At 53.0% G+C, this 23,785-nt stretch overlaps 1 protein-coding gene across 1 annotated transcript; it reads left to right on the top strand.

The window, feature by feature from the left end:
- Positions 1 to 74: 74 nt before the first annotated feature.
- On the top strand, positions 75 to 23,144 carry MVP (major vault protein). Its single transcript, XM_037065416.1, has 15 exons — positions 75 to 257; positions 7,686 to 7,824; positions 8,015 to 8,210; positions 12,983 to 13,106; positions 13,213 to 13,344; positions 14,156 to 14,250; positions 15,568 to 15,804; positions 17,284 to 17,565; positions 18,434 to 18,678; positions 18,762 to 18,959; positions 19,959 to 20,345; positions 21,008 to 21,124; positions 21,325 to 21,451; positions 21,982 to 22,170; positions 22,873 to 23,144. The coding sequence occupies exons 2-15, from the start codon at positions 7,700 to 7,702 to the stop codon at positions 23,059 to 23,061; spliced, it is 2,643 nt and encodes an 880-aa protein (XP_036921311.1). The 5' UTR covers positions 75 to 257; positions 7,686 to 7,699; the 3' UTR covers positions 23,062 to 23,144.
- The last annotated feature ends 641 nt before the right edge of the window (positions 23,145 to 23,785 follow it).

The following is a 23,785-nucleotide window of genomic DNA, read 5'->3' as shown; positions in this document are numbered from 1 at the left end:
AAGGCCCCTTTAAATGCTCAAGCTCCACCCCCAATGCCCCACCCTGCCCTTCCCTTCCCTTCACTGCCTGGAAGTGATTCCTGGGACTAGGTCCTTGAGTTTTCCCCAATCGGAGTAGTCTGTTGCAGTCAGCCACACTTCTGGATGTGAGTCCTTCGTACTGGCCCCCAAACCTTGAATCAGTGGTGAATCCTTGTGTCCGTCAAGCCTCTCTCCAGGCCTGTTCTGCCTTCTAGGGCCTTCCTTTTGCCGGGCAGGTAAGACCTTTCTGAAGCAGAGCAGGAGGAAGGTGGGTGGAGGGTTGGCCTTCAGAGGTTTTGCTTTCCTGGGAGTTTTTCTGTGTTTTGAAGTAAAGATAGATCAGTTTGTCACCTCACCAACACCCCTCTCCTTCAAAATCTCAGACCTCTGATTTCAAGCTCCCATGTCAGAAAGATAGGGGAAACTTAAGGGGTCTGTTCACACTCCCTCCTGGAATTAGATTGGGTCTTGCTGTCCTCATCTGGCCTCTGACTGGAGACCTTGCCTCTAGCCTGTCCCCCCTGAGCCCTCAGAATGTGATTTGTCCACATTGAGATCCCTCAACTTTGCCAAATGTTGGGGTTTTCATACTGCCCCCCTCAGGGCAATGCCAGCTGTGGGCCTTGTAGATCATTTAAGAAGTCATTAGCAAAATGATCTTAAGCTGGCTTAGTTTTCAGAAGGTGTGGAGTTTGGTGAGCAGGGCTTTTTTAAAAAGTTTTTTTTTCATCTCTGTGAGCAGGAAGTAGAAAACAGGAAGCATAGCCCTAGCCAGTGTGGCTCGGTTGACTGGAGTATCATCCTGTAAACCAAAAGGGTCATGAATTTGTTTCCAGGTCAGGGCACATACAGGAGACAACCGAGTGATGTTTCTGTCCCACTCTCCCTCCCGTTCCCTCTCTAAAATCAATCCTCACCTGTCCTCAGGTGAAGATTAAAAATACGTGTGTTTAACCCTGGCTGGTGTAGCTCAGTGGATTGAGTGCGGGCCTGTGAAGCAAAGGATCACGGTTCGATTCCCAGTCAGGGCACATGCCTGGGTTGCAGGCCAGTTCCCAGCAGGGGACACGTGAGAGGCAACCATACATTGATATTTCTCTCCTTCTCTCCTTCCCTCTCCCTCTAAAGATAAATAAATAAAATCTTTTTAAAAATATATGTGTTTAAAAGAAAAAGAACAGGAAGTTCATTTGGACCCACCAACCTGTAATTCTGGGGATCTTAGATCTTAGGAGTGAAGCCTGGAGAGGTAGGGGATGGTGGGTGAGACATGTCCCCTGTGTTGTGTTGCCTGCCTGGCTGGAACCCTGGGTTATGGGGGAAAGACAGGCAGGAGGCGCGCCAACTAACTCTCTAGAAACTCCTGCCTTCTGCCCTTGGCACACAGTGCACCCCACCTGCCCTGGGTTGGTACTTTCTGGCAGGGCAGCTCTCCAAAGCCATGAGCAAATAAGACAGCCACCTGAGAGTTCCCTGGTAACTCAGGCCTCCTTGTGGGTGCTGCTCTCCCAGGTTGTAGAAAGTGCTGGCCGTAGAATTGCCATTGACACTATTTCCTGGAGAGTACCCAGCCCCACCCAAGTCCTGTTCTAGGTTTAGAATCTTAATTGCCATTTGTGCCTGAGAAGCCAAGCTGCTCCTCATTTGGGGGCTCTGCAGTCCGGGTACTGAGGTGGAATTCTGGCTTTGAACTTTGATTATTCTGTGACCCTGAGCAAGTTCCTTAACTTCTAGGTTCTTGAGAGGGTTAAGTGAGTTAATTAAAGGTATTTAACACTATGCCTGACATTGAAGTTGTTAATAAGAAGGAGCTGTTATCCAGGGGCACTTGCCAGTGCTAGTGAAAGCTCCAGAGTCTCCTCGGCCCATTGGGAGACCTGGAAACACCCCCAGCTGAGTCCTGTGCCTGGATGAGTTTAGAAAACATCTGGATCAGGGGTTCTGAAGCCCTGTGCCTGGGTCACTTCTAATCTAGGTAATCCTTGCCTTCAATGATTGGCTTTAATCGTCAGCACGCGGGTGGTGGGGTTCGTGTAGGACAAGAGGCATCCTGGCAGGCTGGCAGGGCTTTTCCTCCACAAAGTAGCCCCGTTGGGCTGGAGCTTAGATAAGATTTTTCCTAGGAAACAAAGTTTCTAAAATTTTGCTGCTACATGATTTGTGTGAGACAAATCCTCAAAATTCTCCACTATAGTCCCCTAAAGTGGGAGATAATTTCCCCAAATCAGGAAACTACCTGGTGAAAACAGTCTCTCTGCAGGTACCTGGGTAACTCGACTCTTGCGTTCTCCCACCAAAAACTAGAATGAGTAAAACCAGCGAGGGTAAACTGGGAGATAAGCGCCTGTTCGTGACGCACTTCATGTGCGCCTTTCTAACCCTAAGCTTGGTGGAGGTGATGGTGGCAAGGCTGAGTCACTGACCTCACCTCCAGCTGCAGGCATGCCTGGACCAGGAGTCTGGGACTTGGGACAGCGGGTTTGTGACCCCTGGCTAGTATAGTTCAGTGGATTGAACGTTGGCCTGCAAACCAAAGTGTTGCCAGTTCGATTCCCAGTTCAGGGCACATCCATGGGTTGCTGGCTAGGTCCCCATTGGGGGCTTTTGAGAAGCAACCACACATTGATGTTTCTCTCCCTCTCTTTCTCACTTCTTCCTCTCTCTAAAAAGAAATGAAATATTTTTAAGAGTCTGGGTGGGGCCTTGTGTTGGCTAGGGGACAACTTGGCCCTGGGGGTGAAGGGGCTAGGGGAGTGTAAAGGGAACCCCCTGTCCTTGAGCAGGGGTCTGTAATCTGAGCTCATCTTCATTCTTCCTCCCCTAGGCATCCTCCAGTCTCTAACCCTCTAAAGTTCACTAATGTCCAGTATCTAAACCTAGGAAATAGTCACTCCTACTTCCACTTGGAAGTGTAGGAAAGTAAGACTCGGAGGCTGGCAAGTGGCTCAAGCGCAGGCTGGCAATGACAGGACCAGGTTCCTGGCAGGAACCTGGTCCTGTCGCGTGAGTCAGGAGAGAGCAGTGCTTGGACCTCCCCTCAGACCAACTCAATGGGAATCCCCAGAGACGGGTGGCTGCCCACGCTCTCCAGCTGATTCTAGTGTAGTCAGGGCTGAGAGTGGCTGCTGCAGACCTGGGCTGCTCATACTTAAATGTGAGCCCAAATAAATCATTGGGGTTTAGTTAAGATGCTAACTGATTCAACAGCTCTCAGGTGGGACCCAAGATTCTGGGTCGCTAATAAGCTTCCAGGTGCGGCTGCTGCTGTTCACTGCAGACCAAATACACAGTGTAGCTGGTCATCTGGGCATCAGTTAAGATTCACTGTCAGCCACTCCCAATGGACCCTGAAGCTCTCTGATATGTAGTGACTGGTCAGTCCATTAAAATTTGCGGTAGCAAACGTTTATTTTTGAGCCAAGATGCAGGTGAAGAACTGTCTCAGTGAGAGGCGGAACCCAGCTTCTCCCTACAGGCTGTTGTGCTCGCTGCTCATCCACCCATTACCTGCCTTTTTGGTGTGTGAGGGGGAAGGTGTGATGCAGCCAGGAAGCTGCTGGTCTCTGAGACTTTGGGGGAAAGCTGACTGTTCTTAATAAGGAGCCTCATGACACTTGAGGGACATGTGATCAGGCAAATCTGGATATGCACCCAGAGGACAGACTAGGACAGATCTCAGAAGCTGGCACTGAAGAGAGAGCTAAGTGGATTTGGGGTGTTAGGGCCACACCCAAGTCAGGGCAGGATCTTTCAAAGGTCAACGGACTCCTTAACCATGCTCTTTCAAGGGATCGGTATGTCAGAAGTAAAATGCTCTGACTATTCATGTCATCTGGTAAACCACAAAAATCTAAATTTGAGACTTGTCTCCAACATGCTGCCTGAGTCAAACGGTTTCCCCGGATCTCCTGAGAGGCCCTATATTGAAACTCAGTTCTGTGGATGGTGAGTGAAAAGGCAAGGTCTGTTCTTGGGTGAACTTGGCAGGTGGTCTGGCTGGAAGGAACAGCTTTAGAGCATGGTGGATGGGTGGTCAGGGAGGTAAGTTCTGGTACTGAAACAAGGGCATTTGGCCTGGGCTTAGCTTCATAAAAGGCCAGGTTTGATCCGTTGAAAGGATGACTCACAGCTGAGTCACTGAGCTGGGCTGGGCTCTCAACCCTGCTGACTGAGTCCAGCTGGGGTGACAGATGGTGAGAGCCCTCAGCCATAGGGGATGGGAGGGATCATCTGACAAGGAGCCACTGGGGCCTTTGTCTAGAGCCTGCTTCCCAGCCTTGCATAACCCAGAGTTCAAGTCTTCCCTGCAGGGCCTCGTGGAGCTCTCTCCATGCCTCCGCCTACAGCCCTCGCTATTCCTCTCCCTCCATCTGGCTTCCTGGCCAGGCTTCCGCCCTGCAGAGAACCTGGCAAAGGAGCAGCTGGGAAAGGCTGCACTTGGCTGTCAGAGGCCCCTTTCTTTTCCATTCTTCCAGCCCCACAGCTGGGGCAACCAAAGACTTGCCACATCCCTGACCAGTAAATAGTGAGGGTTGAGGCTGAGATGCCAGGTGAGACAGAGAGCCTCTGGTGCTAGGTCACGTGCCCAAAATGGATAAGGAAGTGGCCTCAGGCCTCCCTCCCTCCCTCCGCAGTAAGACATAGAGCTTCTGAAGAGCCAGGCTCTGTTCCAGGTGCTTTATGATGAACTCAGCCCTCATAACTTGAGTAAATGTCCTATCCATTCTCAGTTTATTGGCCAGGAAACAGGTATAGGGAAGGCCAGGGACTTGTCTAAGATCACCCATCCGGGAAAGGTTAGAACCAAGATCATTTCCAGCCCCCAGGAGAACAGGGGCCCCACATCGGGGAGCAATTTCGGGGATTGGAAGCACAGCTGAGCAGAATGGGGCGGTAGAGAAGAAGAAAAGAGAAGGTCCCGACGAGAGTGAGGAGGGGAACAGAACCCCCAAAGCAGAGCACCAGCCCTAGTATTTTCAAACACCACCTGAAGTCAGCAGGAGGGGGAGCTCTGGCCTTAGAAAAGCGACTCCCCTACAAGTTAAAGGGGAATTCACTTCATATAGAAAAAGGAGCAACGGAAAAGTATCAAGGCCAGGTCCCATACAAAGTTGCAAGATAAAAGAATGAGGAGCAGAATAACATCCCTCTGGTGTGAAAAGTGTACCAGGAAAACGAATCGAAACTAACTTCTTTTAAAATGAGGCAAGTATTAAGGAAACAGTCGAGGCAGGAAAGCGGTGAATGAGAGTTGTTAAGGAAGCCCAGGCTGACTCCGCTGCGGGCCGGGCGGGCGGCTGCGCTCCCTGGAGACTGAGATTCTCATCTGAATAGCACCACTGACATGCTGTGTGGCCTTGAACGACACATTGTCCCTATCCAGGATTTGGCTACTTAGAGCTACATGCGCCTATTGTCTTTTCAATTATGGCTTACATTCAATATTATCTTGTATTGGTTCCAGGTGTATACACTTGGCTATTTAAAAAAATAATAATTCATTACATCATATGTGGTACCTTCCTACTTGGCTACTTTAACTAAAATGTAAAATTTAGCCCTGGCTGGCATGACTCAATGAATTGACCATGGGCCTGTGAACCAAAGGGTTGCTGGTTTGATTTCCAGTTAGGGCACATGCCTGGGTTGTGGGCCAGGTCACCAGTTGGGGGTGGGGGGGGGGGTGTGAGAGGCAATCACACATTGAAGTTTCTCTCCCTTTCTCCCTCCCTTCCCCTCTGTCTAAAAATAGATAAGTAAAATCTTTTTTAAAAATTTACTTCTTCAGTTACACTAGCCATATTTCAAGTGTGCAGTAGCCACATGTGGCTGGTCCAAAGACAACAGATTCAGAATATTTCCATCATTGTAGAAAGTCCTATAGGGTGCTGCTGAGTTACAGCATTTTAAACAGAAGCCAGGTCCTGGCTGGTGTGGCTCAGTGGATTGAGCACCAGCCTGTGAACCAAAGGGTCGCCAGTTTGATTCCCAGTCAGGGTGCATGCCTGGGTGGTGGGCCAGGGGGCGAGAGGCATCTGAGGGACATTTCTCTCCCTCTTTCTCCCGTCCTCTCTCTCTCTCTGAAAAATAAGTAAAATCTAAAATAAGAAATAGGGCCCTGGCTGGTGTAGCTCAATGGATTGAGCGCGGGCCTGCGAACCAGAGGATCGCGGTTCGATTCCCAGTCAGGGCACATGCCTGGGTTGCAGGCCAACTCCCAGCAGGGGACGCACGAAAGGCAACCATACATTGATGTTTCTCTCCCTCTCTCCTTCCCCTCTAAAGATAAATAAATAAATAAATAAAATCTTTCTTTAAAAAATAAAATAAAATAAGAAATAAATAAACAGGAACCAGTCAGGTACTTATGAGTGCAACAGGCCAGGTGTGAGACAGCAGGGAGTGGTGAGAACTGTGGAAAGCAGGAAAATCTGTGTCCCATCTGAAGGTCACAGCTGTTCCTTGGCTGTAGCCAATTTCACTATGTGGGAATGCAGGGTCTAACTCCTAATTCTTCAAGAAAATCAGGAATTGAGGGTTTGTGAAAACTCCCAATTTCTCAACCCCAACACTGAAATTGTACAGATTGTGTAGATCAGGTAAAACTCTTGGGCTTCCCCTTGATTCTGCAGTGTCATAGCTCCTACCTGTTTTTCCCGTGCCAGGTCTCTCTCCTTCCCATTCCTCACTCAGGCTGGAAGCTGGATGAGTGATGGAGTAGGTGGCTCCAAAACCACGCGTGACCAAAGGCTCAGAAGACAAGGCTTTGGGTTGCTTAGTAAACTTGGTTCCCTTTGTGTGACTCAGAGGCACATGTTGTCCAAAGTCCAAGGCATGTTGGAGGCAGTGATGGGGTTTAGGTAGAAGGTATGACTTCCTAAATGGACCAAGCACTGGATGGAAGTACCCAGGATTCAGAAGTTGGAAGGATGGGGTAGGAGGAATACAGTATTCATTTACCCCTTTTGACTTTTCAGTCTCCCCACTACTCTTGACAGCAGGGAGTTGAGGGTGGCAATGAACCAGAGAGAAAGAGGAGAAAAGAACTAGAACCATTTATGCTGTGTCTAATCCAGTTGATTCTATAGGAGCATCAGTTCCATCAGGAATCCCAGGGCTGCTTCAAGCACAGAGGTGGGCGTGGAGGAGCAGACAAAGATTATGCAAATATTCTTGGGCTGTGGGCTAACATTTGAATACTGCTTGGGTCCTTGGGATGCCCTGAAATAAACAGTCTGCCCTCTGGAGGACCTGCTGATCCCTACTGTGCTGGAGAAGGCCAAGGCACCCCCAGAGACCGACCTGCACTCCCAGCTCCTCCTACACCATGGGGGCTGGAGGTTGGGAAAGTGCAGGCAGCTTAGGCCGTGAAGCTGATGGGACTAAAAGGAAGGATGGGCTGAGAACCCTGGGCTTCTGTGGTTAACTGTGCCCATCAGTTCTTGGCAGGTGTGATATCTGGACAAGCTCTGCTGCCCTAGGTGGGAAGAAAAAGGAGAAGGGGGTAGGGAGACAATGAAGGGTGGAGTAATCTGAGTTGGAAGAGAAAGGGTCCTTTTCCCCCAACCCCAGCCGGTTTTCAGGCTCACGCCTGCGTCATCCTAGGCCCCCTGTGTTCATCTTGTATCTTCCCCACCTGTCTATCACTTTCTATGCTGCCCTACACACAGGAGCTACCATGGCAACTGAAAAGTCCATCATCCGCATCCCCCCATACCACTATATCCACGTGCTGGACCAGAATAGCAATGTGTCCCGTGTGGAGGTTGGGCCAAGGACTTATATCCGGCAGGACAATGAGAGGTTGGTGTCAAGACTGGGCTGTGGGGGATGCTGGGGCTGGGGAGGGCCCGTCAGTCCAGCCGGCTCCGTCGTCCATCTCTCCTGTGGACTGGCCCTCCTTATGGTCACGGGGAGCTTGCCCTTCCACTCACTGCCTCCTTTGGGATTGGAAGTCTCCTGGGTCCTCATGCCACTTCTCACCCTCCAACAGGGTCCTGTTTGCCCCCGTGCGCATGGTGACTGTCCCCCCACGCCACTACTGCACAGTGGCCAACCCGGTGTGCCGGGACGCCGAGGGCTCGGTGCTCTTTGATGTCACAGGGCAGGTACGGCTCCGCCACGCTGACCTGGAGATCCGGCTCGCCCAGGACCCCTTCCCCCTGTACCCAGGGGAGGTGCTGGAAAAGGTATCTGACCCGCTCTCCTTGTCCTGCTGCCTTGTCCTAGGGCTCCATGCTGCCTCTGGAGGGAAAAGAAATCGGGATCATGGGAGGGGGTGGGGGAGCAACATTTCCTGGTCTTGCCAAGGGTAAAATCCACGGGTTGCTCCTCCTCTGACCTTCCCCAACCCCCGCTTACTCCTCACATGCCTACAACAGACTCACTTGCCCCTCCCTTGAGAGCTGTCAGCCCAGCTCACTACCTAATCACCCAGGCTCCAGAGCCTGCTGGAAGCTCCTGGCCAGTCTGGCGCTAAGTGACCTGTGCCAAGCATAAGCATTTTGGTCACTCAGACGGTGCCAGACACTGGTGGGCAGTGACAGCAGTGGTGGGCAAGATGAGGTCCAGGTTCCGATGCCTGTGACTTTTTCATGGGAAGGCATCACAGGCCTGCGCTGCAGCCAGGCCCTTGTCCTTGTTGCGCTCAGGTCGTGGGCCTGAGCAAGTGGACCTCCCGTCTTTATATCCGTAACTGCCTCACCTCCTTGCCCTCCTACGCTGTGTCCCTCCAGGTCCCTCCACTGAGCAGCGCTTCCTGATCCTAGGAGCATAGTTTCTAGCATGACACAAGAAACTTGAGATGTTCCTGTCCACTTAGATGTAAACACTTTGCAGAAAAGTGCCTGTGTGGAGCTAGAAAGTGATGAAGAATGGTTAGAGTGTTAACCTTTGGAATCTGAGGAATCTGAGTGAACAATGTCAAAGTGTTCTTTGCATTAGAAGAACCTTTATTTAAGTCTGAAACTGTCAAAAGTTGAAAATTACCCATATCGATGGCCTACCTCAGACAACTACATCCCCGTCTGGGTGGTGAGGAGTCGAGGGGGTGGGACACCAGTATTGAAAAGTTCCCAGGGTGGAGCGAAAGCCTTCCCATCCCTGCTTCTGCAGCCTGTGCAGCCTGTGTGCACGGCCCCCAGCAGCTCCTTGTCTCAAACCCCATGCGCTCAGGTCTCCGAGGGCCGGGCCCTCCCTCCTCAGAGCCCCATGCCTCTGAGATGCTTCTTGTCTACTCTGGAGTCAGACTTGCCTCTGCCTTGCACCGCTTTCCCCCAGTCTCCACTGAGAACTTGGTCCGCCCTTCCCTCAGCCCCCCCACCCCACCCCACCCCCGCTCCGCCATTGGCCCCCACCCCCCACCCCGTCCTCCTCAGAGTCTCATTAATGTTCTTGCAATGACCCTGTCAACAACTTGGCCTTCCTGACCTTAGCTCTGACCCTGCCCCTTCTGTGCGGCTTCAGCCCCGCCCAGTGCCACATCCAGTGTGGACTCGGTAATTCTCACCGCCCCCCCCCCCCCCCCCCCCACCCCCCCCNCCCCGCCCCCCCCCCCCCCCCCCCCCGCCACCCCCCACGCTCAGGCCGGCTCTGAAATTAAACTCCAGAGTCCTTCCTATCGTGTGCTCCCTGTTCTAGCCCTCTGCTGCTGTGTCCCCTCAAGGCTTTGGATCCCATCTTTGTCCCTCAGATTATCTTCGACCCCGACTGAACTCTTTTTTAAAAAAATATATTTTATTGATTATGCCATTACAGTTGTTCTATTCTCCCCTTTCACTCCCCTCCACACCCCTCCCCCAACATTCCTCCCTTAGTTTATGACCACGTGTCTCAAGTTCTTTAGATTCTATACTTCCCCTACTATTCTTGCCCTCCCCCCTATCTATTTTCTACCTACTGTCTATGCTATTTTCTGTACCTTTTCGCCCTTCTCCTCCTCCCACTCCCCTGTTGCTAACCCTCCATGTGATCTCCATTTCCATGGTTCCACTCCTGGTCTAGCTGTCCTCTTGGTTTGCTTTTGTTTTAGGTGTGGTTGTTAGTAACTGAGCTTGCTGTCTCTTTGTTTGAGCCCTTGTGCTCTGGACGGCAGCAAAACCAGGCCCTGGGGCAGCAGCGCCACCTGCCCTTTCTGCGCTCCCACCCGCACCCGGGTGGCTCCTAGCCTGCCTGCCAGTCGCTGCTGCCTCCGAGGTGGCACCGCCCGTAGAAACAGGTCAAGTGGACCGTGGCAACCCAAGCCCCCTGCTCCTTGGTTCTCTTCCTTCCCAGCCAGCTTTCTCCCCACTACCGAAAGCTTCCTCTCGGCCAATTAGCGTGTTCTGTCTCTTCCATCCTTTTCTGGCCTTAAAGGCTTATTTATGTGTTTCTTTCCAAGGAATGCATTCATAAGACTGCCAAGTCCTCCCTGACTTCCACCACCAGTATCTGCTCTTCATTCCCCAGAGGCATCTACTACCACTCATTCAGGGCACACACTTCCAGAAATGACTATGCATTCACATCAACATGTATCCAAAAAGTATAACCTGTTTGCGTAGGGGCTATCGTATTGTTATTTGCCAGTGTCTTTTGAATGGACTTGTGCATCTTGGTACATAGGTCATATCTTGTTTAATTGTTGTTGTAATTCTGTGTGATGTGTAGAGGTTCAGCCATTCCCCCACTGGGCGTCTTTTAGGATGTTTCCAATTTGTACAGGAAAAATGATGCTGCAATAAATGTCCTTGCCTGCGCGTCCTTGTGCATTCTGGGTTTCGTTTTTTTTTTTTTTTTTTTTTTGTAAGAGTAGNATCCAAAAAGTATAACCTGTTTGCGTAGGGGCTATCGTATTGTTATTTGCCAGTGTCTTTTGAATGGACTTGTGCATCTTGGTACATAGGTCATATCTTGTTTAATTGTTGTTGTAATTCTGTGTGACGTGTAGAGGTTCAGCCATTCCCCCACTGGGCGTCTTTTAGGATGTTTCCAATTTATACAGGAAAAATGATGCTGCAATAAATGTCCTTGCCTGTGCGTCCTTGTGCATTCTGGGTTTCGTTTTTTTTTTTTGTAAGAGTAGAGACTAATAAGAGTTGCTGGGTCCTAGAATATGCTAAATTTGTGTGCACTTTTATGAGTGGCCCTGTGAATCTCATTTCTGGCTATTTACTGCTTTGCTTTCCCCACTCACTCTTTGATGACAACTTGTACTTGCTGTCCTCTGCCCAGCTCCCCCACAAGCCCCTGCGTCAGGGCCCGGCCCCCGCACCCCTCCCCCCGCCTGCTCTGCTGCCTTTGACAAAGCACTGAAACGTCCAAACTGCAGGCCCTGTGGACAGTCCTTTTGTGTCTCACAGGCTCGCTCAACTACATCTGCTCTGTTGACCTGCTCTCTTTTTAAAATATGTCTTTATATTTTGCCCTGTGGATGTCTTTTTTCCATCTTTGTAGAGGTGTCCCCTCCTCGCTGCCCTCTCTGCCTTTAGCTTCTGTCCCAAACCCTTGTGTGTTCTCTCGTGCTTTCATGGTCCACACTGAACCCTGTCCCTTAGCTCAGAGGCCCCTAACTGCCTTTAGGAGGCCCTCTCCTGGATGTCCCACAGCCACCTCATATTGGACATCCAAACCAGTGCTTTTCCTGGCCCCCCAAATCTGTTCTTCCCCTGTATTCCCAATCATACTTGGTGATACTAGTGAGTACCCAGTCACCCAAGCTGGGAACTTGCCTGCAAAGGCTTGAGGGACACCCTGGAGGGAGACAAAGGTGGTAGCCAGGAGACCAGTTAGGAAGCTATTTCCACAGTCCAGGAGAGAGGTGTTGACAGCTTGGGCGAGGGCGATAGCAAGGATGGATAAATTTAGACGGGATTTGCGATGGAACAGATAGGAAGTGGAGAGAGAGGAGATGTGGGGGCTGGGACTCTGTGCTTTTCCCGTAACACTCACCTTCTCCCCCTCCTCCCATTCCTTTATCAAAAGCCAGCTCTCCCTGGAGCCCCAGTTCAAATGCCACTTTCCGAGGGCCTTCCCTAACTTCTCCTTCATCTGAACTGCAACCTCTCACCCTTGGCACTGTCCGCAGTCTGCTTGGAGAGAATGGTCTGTGCCTATGTCATGTCACCTTCGGGCACTTAAACTCTGTGCCAACAGGGTATGTCCAGTCCCCCTACCACCAGCAGAGTGCCATGCACACTCATGATGTACAGAGACGGGCTTGCCAGGGCAGCGACCTCCTCTGCCCCACGGCCGCCCAGCTGAAGTGAGGAGCTGCAGATAGGCTTCACCAAACACTGAGGTTCAAGTCCTGATTCTGACCTGTGCTCGTGGTGTGACCTTGCTCTTACTCTTGCCCGCTATGCTCTCTTTCCCTACTTTCCTGCCTCCCTCAGATCAAAGATCAAGTGAAATCCTGCTCTCAGAAACAGTTCTACACACTTCTAAAAGGCGTGGCTACTTCTTGCCAGGTCCCTCGTCCTGAGGGAAGGGGATTTGATGCCTGGAGTGCAGTGGCTATCTTGTGGCCATGAGGCAACCTTGAAACAAAGTCACATGCTTTAACTGTGCCTGTCACAGCAGTTGATACCTTCCCACCTCCTCAGACTTCCCAGAGGGCCCCGTGCACACCGGGCCGTGAGATGCTCAGGTACTCGGCTTTTCAGATGTACCTTCCACGTGTCCTGTGAAGCCCTCTACCCAGTTTCCCACCTAAACTTCTAGTTCAAAACAACTTCTAAGTAATTCCTTCAGAGGGAGTGTGTCCTCAGCTCATCAGCAGTGGCGTCCTCTTGCTCGGTCAACCCTGTCTTGGTTCCTTGGAGCAGATGGCCTTGGGACAACCCCTGTCTTGTACTTTCCATTCCGAGTCTCACTTGGGGACATATGTAAAGATTGATGCTGTGGATCCTGACCTCCGAGGTGTCAGCGCGACTCCTGGGGTCACAGCACTGATGCCCCATGACCCCCCTTCTTCCCCTGTTAGGACATCACCCCACTGCAGGTGGTTCTGCCCAACACTGCACTCCATCTTAAGGCATTGCTGGATTTTGAGAATAACAACGGAGATAAAATTGTTGCGGGAGATGAGTGGCTATTTGAAGGACCTGGTAAGTTCTTCCCACTGGGCTAGAGTTGGGGTCGGAGGCTTCCTGCCTTCCCACCATAACCCTGATATCTTCCTGCCTTCACCTCTGCCTCATCTTCCCTTCCAAGGCACATATATCCCCCAGAAGGAGGTGGAGGTCGTTGAGATCATTCAGGCCACTGTCATCAGGCAGAACCAGGCTCTGCGGCTGAGGGCCCGCAAAGAGTGCCAGGACCGGGACGGCAAGGACAGGGTGACAGGTGGGACTGGGAAGGAGCACTGAGGAGGGGTGGGCAGGCCATGGCTCTGACTGCCTCAAGTGGGGGGGATGTGGGGGGAGGGTGGGAAAAAGCCGCCTGTGAGTGAGCACAGCCTGGGAGGAAGTGCTTACCTGGAACCCTTCTAAGCTGTTGGGGGCTGCCCCCGCTACTTTGCCCACTCACCTTCACACAGGCGATGTCCCAGCCTTGATCGCGTGACCGCAACTCTGTTGACATGCCTTTCCCTCCCCTGCACCCTTTCCCGTGAGCTGGGGGCAGTGGCCATGTCCGGCGTTCACATGCAATCAGCAGTGGTATTTACGACATCTTAAATGCAGCGCTTCCTCGGTGCCACGTGTGATTCAAAATGCCTTACAAATAATAACTTATTTGGTCCTCAGATAGCCTTGAGTCGCCACTATTCCTATTTTCTATATAAGACGGAGGCACAGAAAGTAGGTTACTTACCTGGGCTTCGGCCAGGAAGGGCAAGGCTGGAAGTGGTACCCAGGCACTTTTCCTTCTTCAAAAACCTCAGTGCCATCTACAGTCCTAGCAGAGGCTGCCCATCTCATGGGAAGGAAATAAGTCGGCCTTCAGAGCTTAGAGAAGTCATAGCAGGTGTTGGCACAGCAGCAATTTGGGCACTTAGAAGGGTTCTTTTATTCTCCTGGGTAGCGGTTGGTTCTCCTCTAGACTCAAAGAAAGGAATAAATACCAGGACTCTTGTAGGTCCCTTGTTGTCTAGGCAGGAGTGACTGGGGAGCAGGCTTGGGTGACCTTTGACCCTTACTGCTGCACTCTGACCCAGGAGAAGAATGGCTGGTCCGCTCCGTCGGCGCATACCTGCCAGCAGTGTTTGAGGAGGTTCTGGATTTGGTGGACGCCGTGATCCTTACAGAAAAGGTCTGTGCTCTGGTGGATGTGAATCGAGGGACCCTGGGGTGGGGACTGCTCGGAGTGGCGGAGGTGGTGGCAGACACAGGAGTGAAAAAGAGAAGCAACATTTCTAGGGTCGCTAGAAGAAAAATTCAGAGGTCAGATAACCTGAGGAGTGTCCTAGGTCATCTGAAAGGGTTAAAAAGTCCTCCTGGGTGTGGGGGCAACTTTACCTGCAAGTCCCCCTGTCCACCATGGATGGAAATGAAACTACCAAGACATGATCTGCTTGGGGAGGAGAGGTGGTCAATCTCTCAGAGGAGAAAGATCAAGAACCTCTTCTTCAGCCCTGGCTGGTGTGGCTCAGTGGATTGAGCACAGGCCTGTGAAGCAAAGGGTCACTGGTTTGATTCCTGGTCAGGGCACATGCCTGGGTTGCAGGCTGGTTCCCAGCAGGGGACACATGAGAGGCAACCATACATCGATGTTTCTCTCACACTCTTTCTCCTTCCTGTCCCCTCTCTCTAGAAATAAATAAAATATTTAAAAAAAAACCAAAAAACCTCTTCTTCAATGGTTTTTATTAGGTTCATAATACACAGGATTCCAGGTAAAGCTCATCAATCAATGTCAGGTGGCAAGGATCAAACAGTAGATAACATTTCAAAGAAATCTGAGGGCTTAGTCTGAGTCAGTGTCTGTCAGGTAAGAGGGTTGCAAAAACTTCAGGACACATACTCATTTCCTGCTTGGACCTTTATCAGATGAATGAAAGCACTCTTAGCAAAGCAGGTTTCACGGGATTTTAGGAACTCTTTCTTATGCCCCATCACCCTGGAACCTGCTCTAGCCAGCTAAGGGCTGCACTGCCTTCCCAGTCACAGGTTTTCAGGCTTAAGTGGATTAGAGCCAGGAAGCACTTCTCCCAGAGAATGGCTGGGGGGCGGGGGGTCCGTCACTCCCTCTTTGTTGCAGCCCCCCGAGTCCTTCCTTGAGGGCTTCCCAAGTGATCGTGCCTGGCTTAGGTTGCCCCCCCTCTGAGGGGTCTTACCCGTCTCTGACTAACCGACCAAGTGTTGGGGGCAGGGGATGAAGCAGAAGCAGCACTACTGCCGGAGATAAGCTTTGTGTCCTTAGTGGCTCAGATTCCGGAGGTTGCTCACTCAGCCTTAGCCATGGAGCGCGGTTACAACTCCCAAAGTCAGGCAAAGCGGTTCCCAACACCTGGGTTAGTAGAAACTGGCATTGAGACCTTGGGGCATTTGGTGGCCAGTGGGCTTCCCAGATCTCCTGAGGAAGTTGCAGGTGGATTTACTCAGACGTCTGACATGTCTTGCTCTGCAGACAGCCCTGCACCTCCGGGCTCGGCAGAACTTCCGAGACTTGAGGGGAGTGGCCCGCCGCACTGGGGAAGAGTGGCTGGTGACAGTGCAGGACACAGAAGCTCACGTGCCAGATGTTTATGAGGAGGTGCTGGGTGTGGTGCCTATCACCACCTTGGGCCCCCGCAACTACTGCGTGATTCTTGACCCAGTTGGACTAGATGGCAAGAACCAGCTGGGACAAAAACTTGTGGTCAAGGTAAGTGCCTCCACCTCCCCCAGAGGGTGAATGCCCTTAAAGAGCATGAGAACCTCAGCCCTCTCTCCCTTCTCTCCCCCCACCTTGGGTACACATTCTGGGAGTGCCACGCTTGTTGTGGCTGCCGCCGTGCCTGGGCACCCTAGGTTCTAGCTCTGAGACTCTGGGCCACTGATCTCCCCAGCAGCCCCTGCACTGAGCCACGCACCACCCCTGTTGGGAGCACCTCCCTGACCCTGCCCTGTGCCGCAGACTATGAAGCTCCTTTATCTGGAAACTTTGACATCCTGCATTAAAAAAAAATCTTTTGGTTTACCCTTCTCCCCAGCCCCTACCTCAGCCCCTCTGTGAACCGTAAGAGACCAACTAGGATCGGCACACTTTTTTCTATAAAGGGTCAGACTGCTGATGTCTAGGGCTTCACGATTGGTAAGGTTTCTGTGACAGCTACTGAGCTCTTCAGCTGTTCTACGCAAGCAGCACAGACAGCTCGTCTGTGCTGTCAGTGGACGAGCGCCCCTGTGTTTCTGTAGCATTGTATTCATGTGAGCAGGCAGGGAAAAGTATCTGATGAGGGTATAAACATTGTGGTATATCCAAACAATGGAATATCATTCAGCTATGGAAAGAAATGAACATGAGCGGTTGATAGCTTGCTATAGCATGGGTAAACTTGAACACCATGCTCAGTAAAAGAAGCCAGACATAAAAGATCGCATCCTGTGTGAGGCCGTTTATATGCACTGGCTGGAAGAGGTGAGTTTGCAGAGATAGAAAATAGGTGGGTGGCCTGGGCAGCGACTGCTCCTGGCACAGTGCCTCTTTCCGGGGCGATGAGCGTGTCCTGGAGTTAGACCATGGTCCCAGCTGGGCGACTTGTGGGTGTGCTCACACCACTGAATTAGATCCTTTAAATGGGTAAGTGTCATGGCGTGTGGGTTGTATCAATATATACGTGGTAATAATAAAGTATGTTAATAATTCATTAATATTAATACAATGAATTCTGTGACTCTCATACTTACAACTGTAAGCCTACCTTGGCTACCCCTGTATATTTTTTGAAGACAGCAGGCGAGATTTGGGCGAAAGACCAGAGTTTGCCAAGGCCCAGATCTCACCCCAACACAAACATAGAAGTTAACAGTATGGTAATTATGTTACCATATTCTGTTATGGTAAGTGACAGTATGGTAATTCTTAACTATTGAGCTTGTGAGGGTTTCAGTCCTGACAGTTCACAGTATCTTTTAAGGGCAGGTTTGGCCAGATAGGGTCTGTAGGCATTTGCAGAGTGCCTCACAGTCCCATTTCCTGCTCGGACCTCCTTCGTTGCTTTGGAACGTGCAGGTGGGAAAGTGTCTTTTGGGCCCCTGTCCTCAAAAAGAGTCCACGGCCCCATGGGGCTGGGAGAGGGGCCAGTTGAGGCGCCTGCTACCCCAGGTGACTGCTGATCCTCACCCTTTGTCTCCCCACTAGGGAGAGAAGTCTTTTTTCCTCCAGCCGGGAGAGAGGCTGGAACGAGGTATCCAGGACATGTACGTGCTGTCGGAGCAGCAGGGGCTGCTGCTGAGGGCCCTGCAGCCCCTGGAGGCGGAGGAAGACGAGGAGAAGGTCTCACGCAAGGCTGGCGACCACTGGCTCATCCGCGGGCCCCTGGAGTACGTGCCGTCTGCCAAGGTGGAGGTGGTGGAAGAGCGCCAGGCCATCCCCCTGGATGAGAACGAGGGCATCTACGTGCAGGATATCAAGACTGGAAAGGTGACAGCTGAGGGCTGGGCGCTGTCCCTGCTGTGAGGCCGTGGTGGTGGCTTGCTCTGGGCCTGCGGGTGATGCCGATGGGGGAGGTACGTGGTGGTGGTGAGGAGACTTCAGCCACATCCACAGCAGATGCTGATCCGCAGGCAGGTGCGAGGGGATTCTCGGGAGTGTTTGCCTTCCTTTGTCTTAAATATCTTCGGATTTTAGAAACACCCAAGGGAGAAGGCGAACCGGGTTTCAGGATGGGGACTCTGTTCCCACTACAAATCCAGCCCCTGGCGTAAAGGTCTGACTGGGCTGTGGCACAGGAGCAGCGAGAACCCACCTTCTCCCTTATGCCCCTTTCCTAATAGAATCCTTCCTCTTTGCCTCCTTACCGGAAACCTTTACCTTGGCTTGACCCAGGACCACATCTCTGACCTCTTTCTCTAAGAGTCCAACCTAGAAGTAGAGCTCAGAATCCAGGCAGTGGTAGTGTGTGCTGCCTGCTTCCTAGGATTGCATCGGCCCCCAGGACACTATTCGAGCTGCCCCATGAAGCAAAATTACAGAAGAAATACTATCAAGCACTTACTATATGCTAAGTTCTCAGCATCAGACATGCGAGATGACATTCATTCCTCAACCCTGGGAGGTGGACCCTGTCAGGGCCGTGTAGCAGATGAGAAACTGAAGCACAGAGGCGAAGCAGCTTGCCCAAGGCGATGGAGCCCGCGGCGGCTCCCACGAATGCAGCCTTGCCACAGAGACTGTGTTTAACCACGCTGCTGCACGACCCCCTGCACCAGTTCCCCTTTAGGGCTGCTGGGCAGGGCTTTCTCCCTTCCACCTCTCCCGGTGACGTCCCTCCTTGTCCTCTTCTCTTGAGGTGCGTGCTGTGATTGGAAGCACGTACATGCTGACCCAGGACGAGGTCCTGTGGGAGAAGGAGCTGCCCCCTGGAGTGGAGGAGCTGTTGAACAGCAGGCAGGACCCGCTGGCGGACAGGGGTGAGAAGGACAAGGCCAAGACCCTTCAGCCCTCTGCTCCCCGGAACAAGACCCGAGTGGTCAGCTACCGCGTCCCTCACAATGCTGCCGTGCAGGTGTATGACTACAGGGAGAAGAGAGCTCGGTGAGGGGCTGGACAAGGCGTTGGACGAGGGGTGGGGGAGGGTGGCTGGAGAGGCCCCCCAGTGTCTGACTCACCCTCCACAGTGTGGTGTTTGGGCCTGAGCTGGTGTCGCTGGGGCCTGAGGAGCAGTTCACGGTGTTGTCCCTTTCGGCTGGGCGGCCCAAGCGTCCCCACGCCCGCCGCGCGCTCTGCCTGCTGCTGGGGCCTGACTTTTTCACAGATGTCATCACCATCGAAACCGCAGACCATGCCAGGCTGCAGCTACAGCTCGCATACAACTGGTAAGGGACGGGCGGAGCGGCGGGAGCTTCTGCTGGAGCAGCTCTGGGGGAACCCTGACGACAAGAGATGCCTCCTCCCAGTGCTGGGCTGAGGATGCGGTGGGGGTCCCCCTGTGGCCCAGGGGGCCATGCAGGGGTTCCCAGAAATTCAGTCTGATGCCCCAGGGGAATGACAGGGAAGATGTGGGCTCACCCCCCAGGTGCAGGATTTTGGGGACGTGATAGGAGGACACTCCTCAGCCAAACTCAGTGTATGTTCAGCAAAACACATGACTGCGAGGCTGTAAGAAGATCTGTCCTCCTGGCGGGAGAGAGCCCTGCGGGTGGGAGGTTAAAAGCACACACTCTGGGCTGTGGCCTGGGTCAGCATCCCAGCCCTGCTATTCGCTGGCTGTGGACCTGAGCCAGTGACTCGACATTTTCCTCAGTCTCCCCATCTGTAAAGTGAAGAGAACACGTGACCATCAGTCTCCCAGGCTGATGACAGGCTGCAGCGAGCATCAGAACAATGCCTGCGTGTAGTCAGAGCTTGAATGGCAGCAGCTAGAGGTGGAGAAGATAAGTCACACCCAGGAGCGATGCTCAACACTGCCTAGGGCGTGTTCTTTACCTCTTGGCTGAGTGACCAGGGCCTGACGGAGGCAGACTAGGCGCTGTCCTCTTGGAGGCACTGGAGCATGACTGCTAAGGGCATAGGCCCTGGAAGCCACACTGCCTGGGTTCAGCTGAATCTGGGTCTGTCACTTAACCTCTCTGGACCTCTATTTTCTCCTCCAGGAAGGGGATAATGCTCCTCACAGAGTGACAGAGAATGAGATGGGAGCACGTGTAAGGTTCCTAGGACATCACCTGGCACACAGTGGGCACTAAGCGGCATTCTCTGCCCTGAGAGGCCCTGCCCAGCCATGGAGGGTGGGTGTAGGAGCCCCATTCAAAGATGGGGAAAGTGTTGTTTCATGGAGGAAAATGCCTCCCTGTTCTGGGCCTCCTCACTCATAGGCACTTTGAGCTGCGCAACCGGAAGGACCCCCAGGAGACGGCTAAGCTCTTCTCTGTGCCTGACTTCGTGGGTGATGCCTGCAAGGCCATAGCATCCCGGGTGCGGGGGGCCGTGGCCTCTGTCACCTTCGATGACTTCCACAAGAACTCAGCCCGTATCATTCGCACTGCTGTCTTTGGCTTCGAGAGTCCGGAAGCCAAGGGGTCTGACAGCGAGGCCCTGCCCCAGGCCCGGGACCGGGCCATCTTCCCCCAAAATGGACTGGTGGTCAGCAGTGTGGATGTGCAGTCAGTGGAGCCTGTGGACCAGAGGACCCGGGATGCCCTGCAGCGCAGCGTCCAGCTGGCCATCGAGATCACCACCAACTCCCAGGAGGCAGCTGCCAAGTGAGTGGCTTCCCCTGATGGTCAGTCTGCTGTGGTCCTTACCCAGCAGGGAGCTTGGCCTACTTAAAGTGTGACTACATGTCACCCTGCTCCCGTGGCTTCTCTGCTTGCTCGTGTGAGAACCCAGACTCATCTCCGTGGTCTTCCAGGCACTCCGGAATCCAGCCCTGCCTCTCCCACCTCCCCCATCCCCAGGCTGCAGGCCCGCCAGCTCCTTTCTTCTCCTCAGATGCATGGCTGGGCTTATGGCCTTCCGCAAGGACTGCTTCCTGTGCCCAGGGCTCTCCCCTTGGGAGCTTCAGGGCAGGCTCCTCCTTGAAGAGCCCTTTGCTTTCCACCCTAACTGAAGCAGCACCCTCTTTGCCAAGTCATTATTGTGACACTCATTTTCAGGGCTTGTCATTGTCTGAAGTCACCCTAAGGTATTTGTTTCTGTCCCCACTGGAAGGAAGGTTGTGTCACAGCAGGGGCCTTGGCCACAATCTTCTGAGTCTAGAATCATGCTAGGCCCACAGCGCGTACACCCTTCGCTTCATCTTGAGTGCCTCCCATGGGTCAGGGTCCGCCCTGGGCACCCAGTAGATTGGTGGTCCCCGCTCTTGGAGCTCCGGTTCCAGCTCTGGCCTCATGCCAGCATCTTCCCTGTCCCGTCTCCCACCCAGGCACGAGGCTCAGAGACTAGAGCAAGAAGCCCGTGGCCGGCTTGAGCGGCAGAAAATCTTGGACCAGTCAGAAGCCGAGAAAGCTCGCAAGGAACTCTTGGAGCTAGAGGCTCTGAGGTGGGTCAAAAACTAAAGAAATAGAGTAAAATTTTAAAAAAAAGAAAAGAAAGGGAAAGATGGCCTGCCAAAGCTCTTGGCAAAGCAGCTGGTGCGGGGAGGAGCCAGGGCGTGTTCGTGGAGGCTGCCAGCAGCAGTCCAGGCTGCAGGAGAGCGGGGAGGGCTTTCTCCGGTGCCGCCTGACTGTGGGTTGTCTGCAGCACTGCCGTGGAGAGCACCGGGACCGCCAAGGCAGAGGCCCAGTCCCGCGCAGAGGCGGCGCGCATCGAGGGACAGGGCTCTGTGCTGCAGGCCAAGCTGAAGGCGGAGGCCCTGGCCATTGAGACGGTGAGAGGGGAGATGCCCCTGGGAGGGTGTGGCCTTGGTGACTGGAAGAGGCCCAATCCCTGCAGTCCCTAAAGCTGAGTAGGGCACCAAGTACCATAATGTACAGCTCTTTTCAAGCATTTTGTGGTTTATAAATTTTTTTGCCTTCTACCAAGTCACTTCATGCCTGCCTAGAAGACAAAGATGGTTATTACACCCATCGCACATGTAATAGGGGCCCAAACATCGGATGGTTTTGTGCCAGGTATTGTGTGTTTTACATGCGTGATCTTATTTAATGCTTGAAACCCCATGGAGTAGGTGTTAGTGTACTACACTGTAGGTGTTACTGAAGTACTGGCTGAGAGCACTGAGGTTCGAGGGCCCCCATGGGTCACTACTGAAAAGCTGGCACAGTCAGGATTTGCGCCTGACTGTCTGTAAGTTCACAATCCCGTCCTGTTCACCTCAGCTCCCTCAGCCTTGCTGGCTGGGTGACTTGCTGGACCATCCCCGGGGGCCACATGACCAAAAGAAGGCTCCCCTTTCAGGAGGCTGAGCTCCAGCGGGTACAGAAAGTACGAGAGCTAGAGCTGGTCTACGCCCGGGCCCAGCTGGAGCTGGAGGTGAGCAAGGCCCAGCAGCTGGCTGAGGTGGAGGTGAAGAAGTTCAAGCAGATGACGGAGGCCCTGGGCCCCAGCACCATCCGGGACCTCGCCGTGGCAGGGCCAGAGATGCAGGTAAGAGTGAGGAGAGTACAGGCAGGTGGTGTGTGTCTTGGGACGATACTTGGAACCAAGAAGGCAGAGTCGGGGAGGCAAATACAACATCTAGAGAGATGTGGGGGACAGAGGGGCAAGGCGAGGTAGTGATGGAACTGTCCCTGTATGCCACGTCCTGACCTGTATCACCGAGTGTGGTGTCATACTGGGCACTGCACCAGACTCAGCAGGGAACCAGAGCTTCTTGGGGGCACAGTAAACGGATGGGACATCACTATGACTACTGCTTTGAAGGAAGTCAATACACTGACATTTCTAATTAGTTGGTCTAAGGAGGGTCACTCTGAAGATGGTATACTTAGCATTGTGTAGAGTTGACAAGAACTTCCCAGGAGAGTGTCCAAGAGAAAAGACACAATGAAACTTGGTGCATTTGAAGAACAGAAAAAACTGGCCAGCAGAGGGTAGAATGCCGAGCTCCTGCCGGTAGCAACGGGCAGGGGCCATACCTTTCAGGCCTTCCAGGGCCGGAGGATGACACTGTCAGTCTCCTCTTGTGCTCCTTGCTGAGCACTGACTAGCCTTACGAGGACGGCCTGGGCAGCAGCTGCAGTGTCAGATGGGAGTGCACGGCAGCCCACCCCAGGGCGGTGGCCAGGGGAATGGGAGAAGGGACCAGGCTCTGACTCCATCTTCTTGCCCTCTTCTCGCTCCCTCCAGGTAAAACTGCTTCAGAGCCTGGGCCTGAAATCAACCCTCATCACTGACGGTTCCACTCCTGTCAACCTCTTCAACACAGCCTTGGGTCTACTGGGGCTCGGGTCTGAGGCCCAGGCCCCAGCCACAAAGGTGGCCGGGGAGCCTGGCCCCAAGCAGCACTTGCTTCTCCAGTCCTCTTCTGTCCCTTAAGTTCTCAGAAGCAACTGCATCATGCCTTAACTCCATATTGTGTTGACAAATAAAAATGTACGCTTCTGGGCATTTAAGCCCTCTTAAATGGGCATTGTTGTCTCAAGTCTATGTCACAGGGGAGCTTACTGCAAGGCTGGGCAGAGGGGTAGAGAATACCCCTGAAATCTTGAGATAGTTACTACAGACTAACCCCGTCTGTAATGTGGAGGAAACTGAGGCAGGGAGACTAACCTGAAGTCACACCGATAGCCAGGGCCCCAAAGTCTTACTCATCTGTCCTCCAGGCAGTCAGCTTTCCTTAGACTCCAGGTGGGGGAGGAGATGCCACTGGTGAGAGGATGGGCCCTCCTGGCCATTCCTGGCCAGCCCCTCTGGGGCAGCTCCACACGAGCAGCATCTCTTCTCACTGCCACTGACTCCAGGGCCTCAGCTTTGTCCAGGGAGTTCTGGAGTCTGGCTGCAGGAGCATCCATCTTGCCCTCAGCACTTGGAAGGCCCCTTTGGTGCCACCTGCTGGTCACACCTGGCAGGCCTTCGAGCCAGGCACCTATGCACTCATTTGTCTCAGATGGGAGTGTCAGATGGGGAGGAGGATCCTGCAGAGGGGCAGTAGAAACTGGAATGCCTTCCTGGGCTTCTAGTATGGGTCCATCAAGAGCACTGGCGGGGGTGGGGTGGGGTGGTGGTCGCCTCCCCACCCTCTCCCATGACTAGCGAGGAG

The sequence above is a fragment of the Sturnira hondurensis genome, unplaced genomic scaffold (assembly GCF_014824575.4).
Source record: "Sturnira hondurensis isolate 20B ecotype Veracruz unplaced genomic scaffold, ASM1482457v3 Scaffold0015739, whole genome shotgun sequence".
Classification (NCBI taxonomy): domain Eukaryota; kingdom Metazoa; phylum Chordata; class Mammalia; order Chiroptera; family Phyllostomidae; genus Sturnira; species Sturnira hondurensis.
Note: the sequence above shows the minus strand (reverse complement) of the source record. Positions and strands in the feature narration are given on the sequence as shown.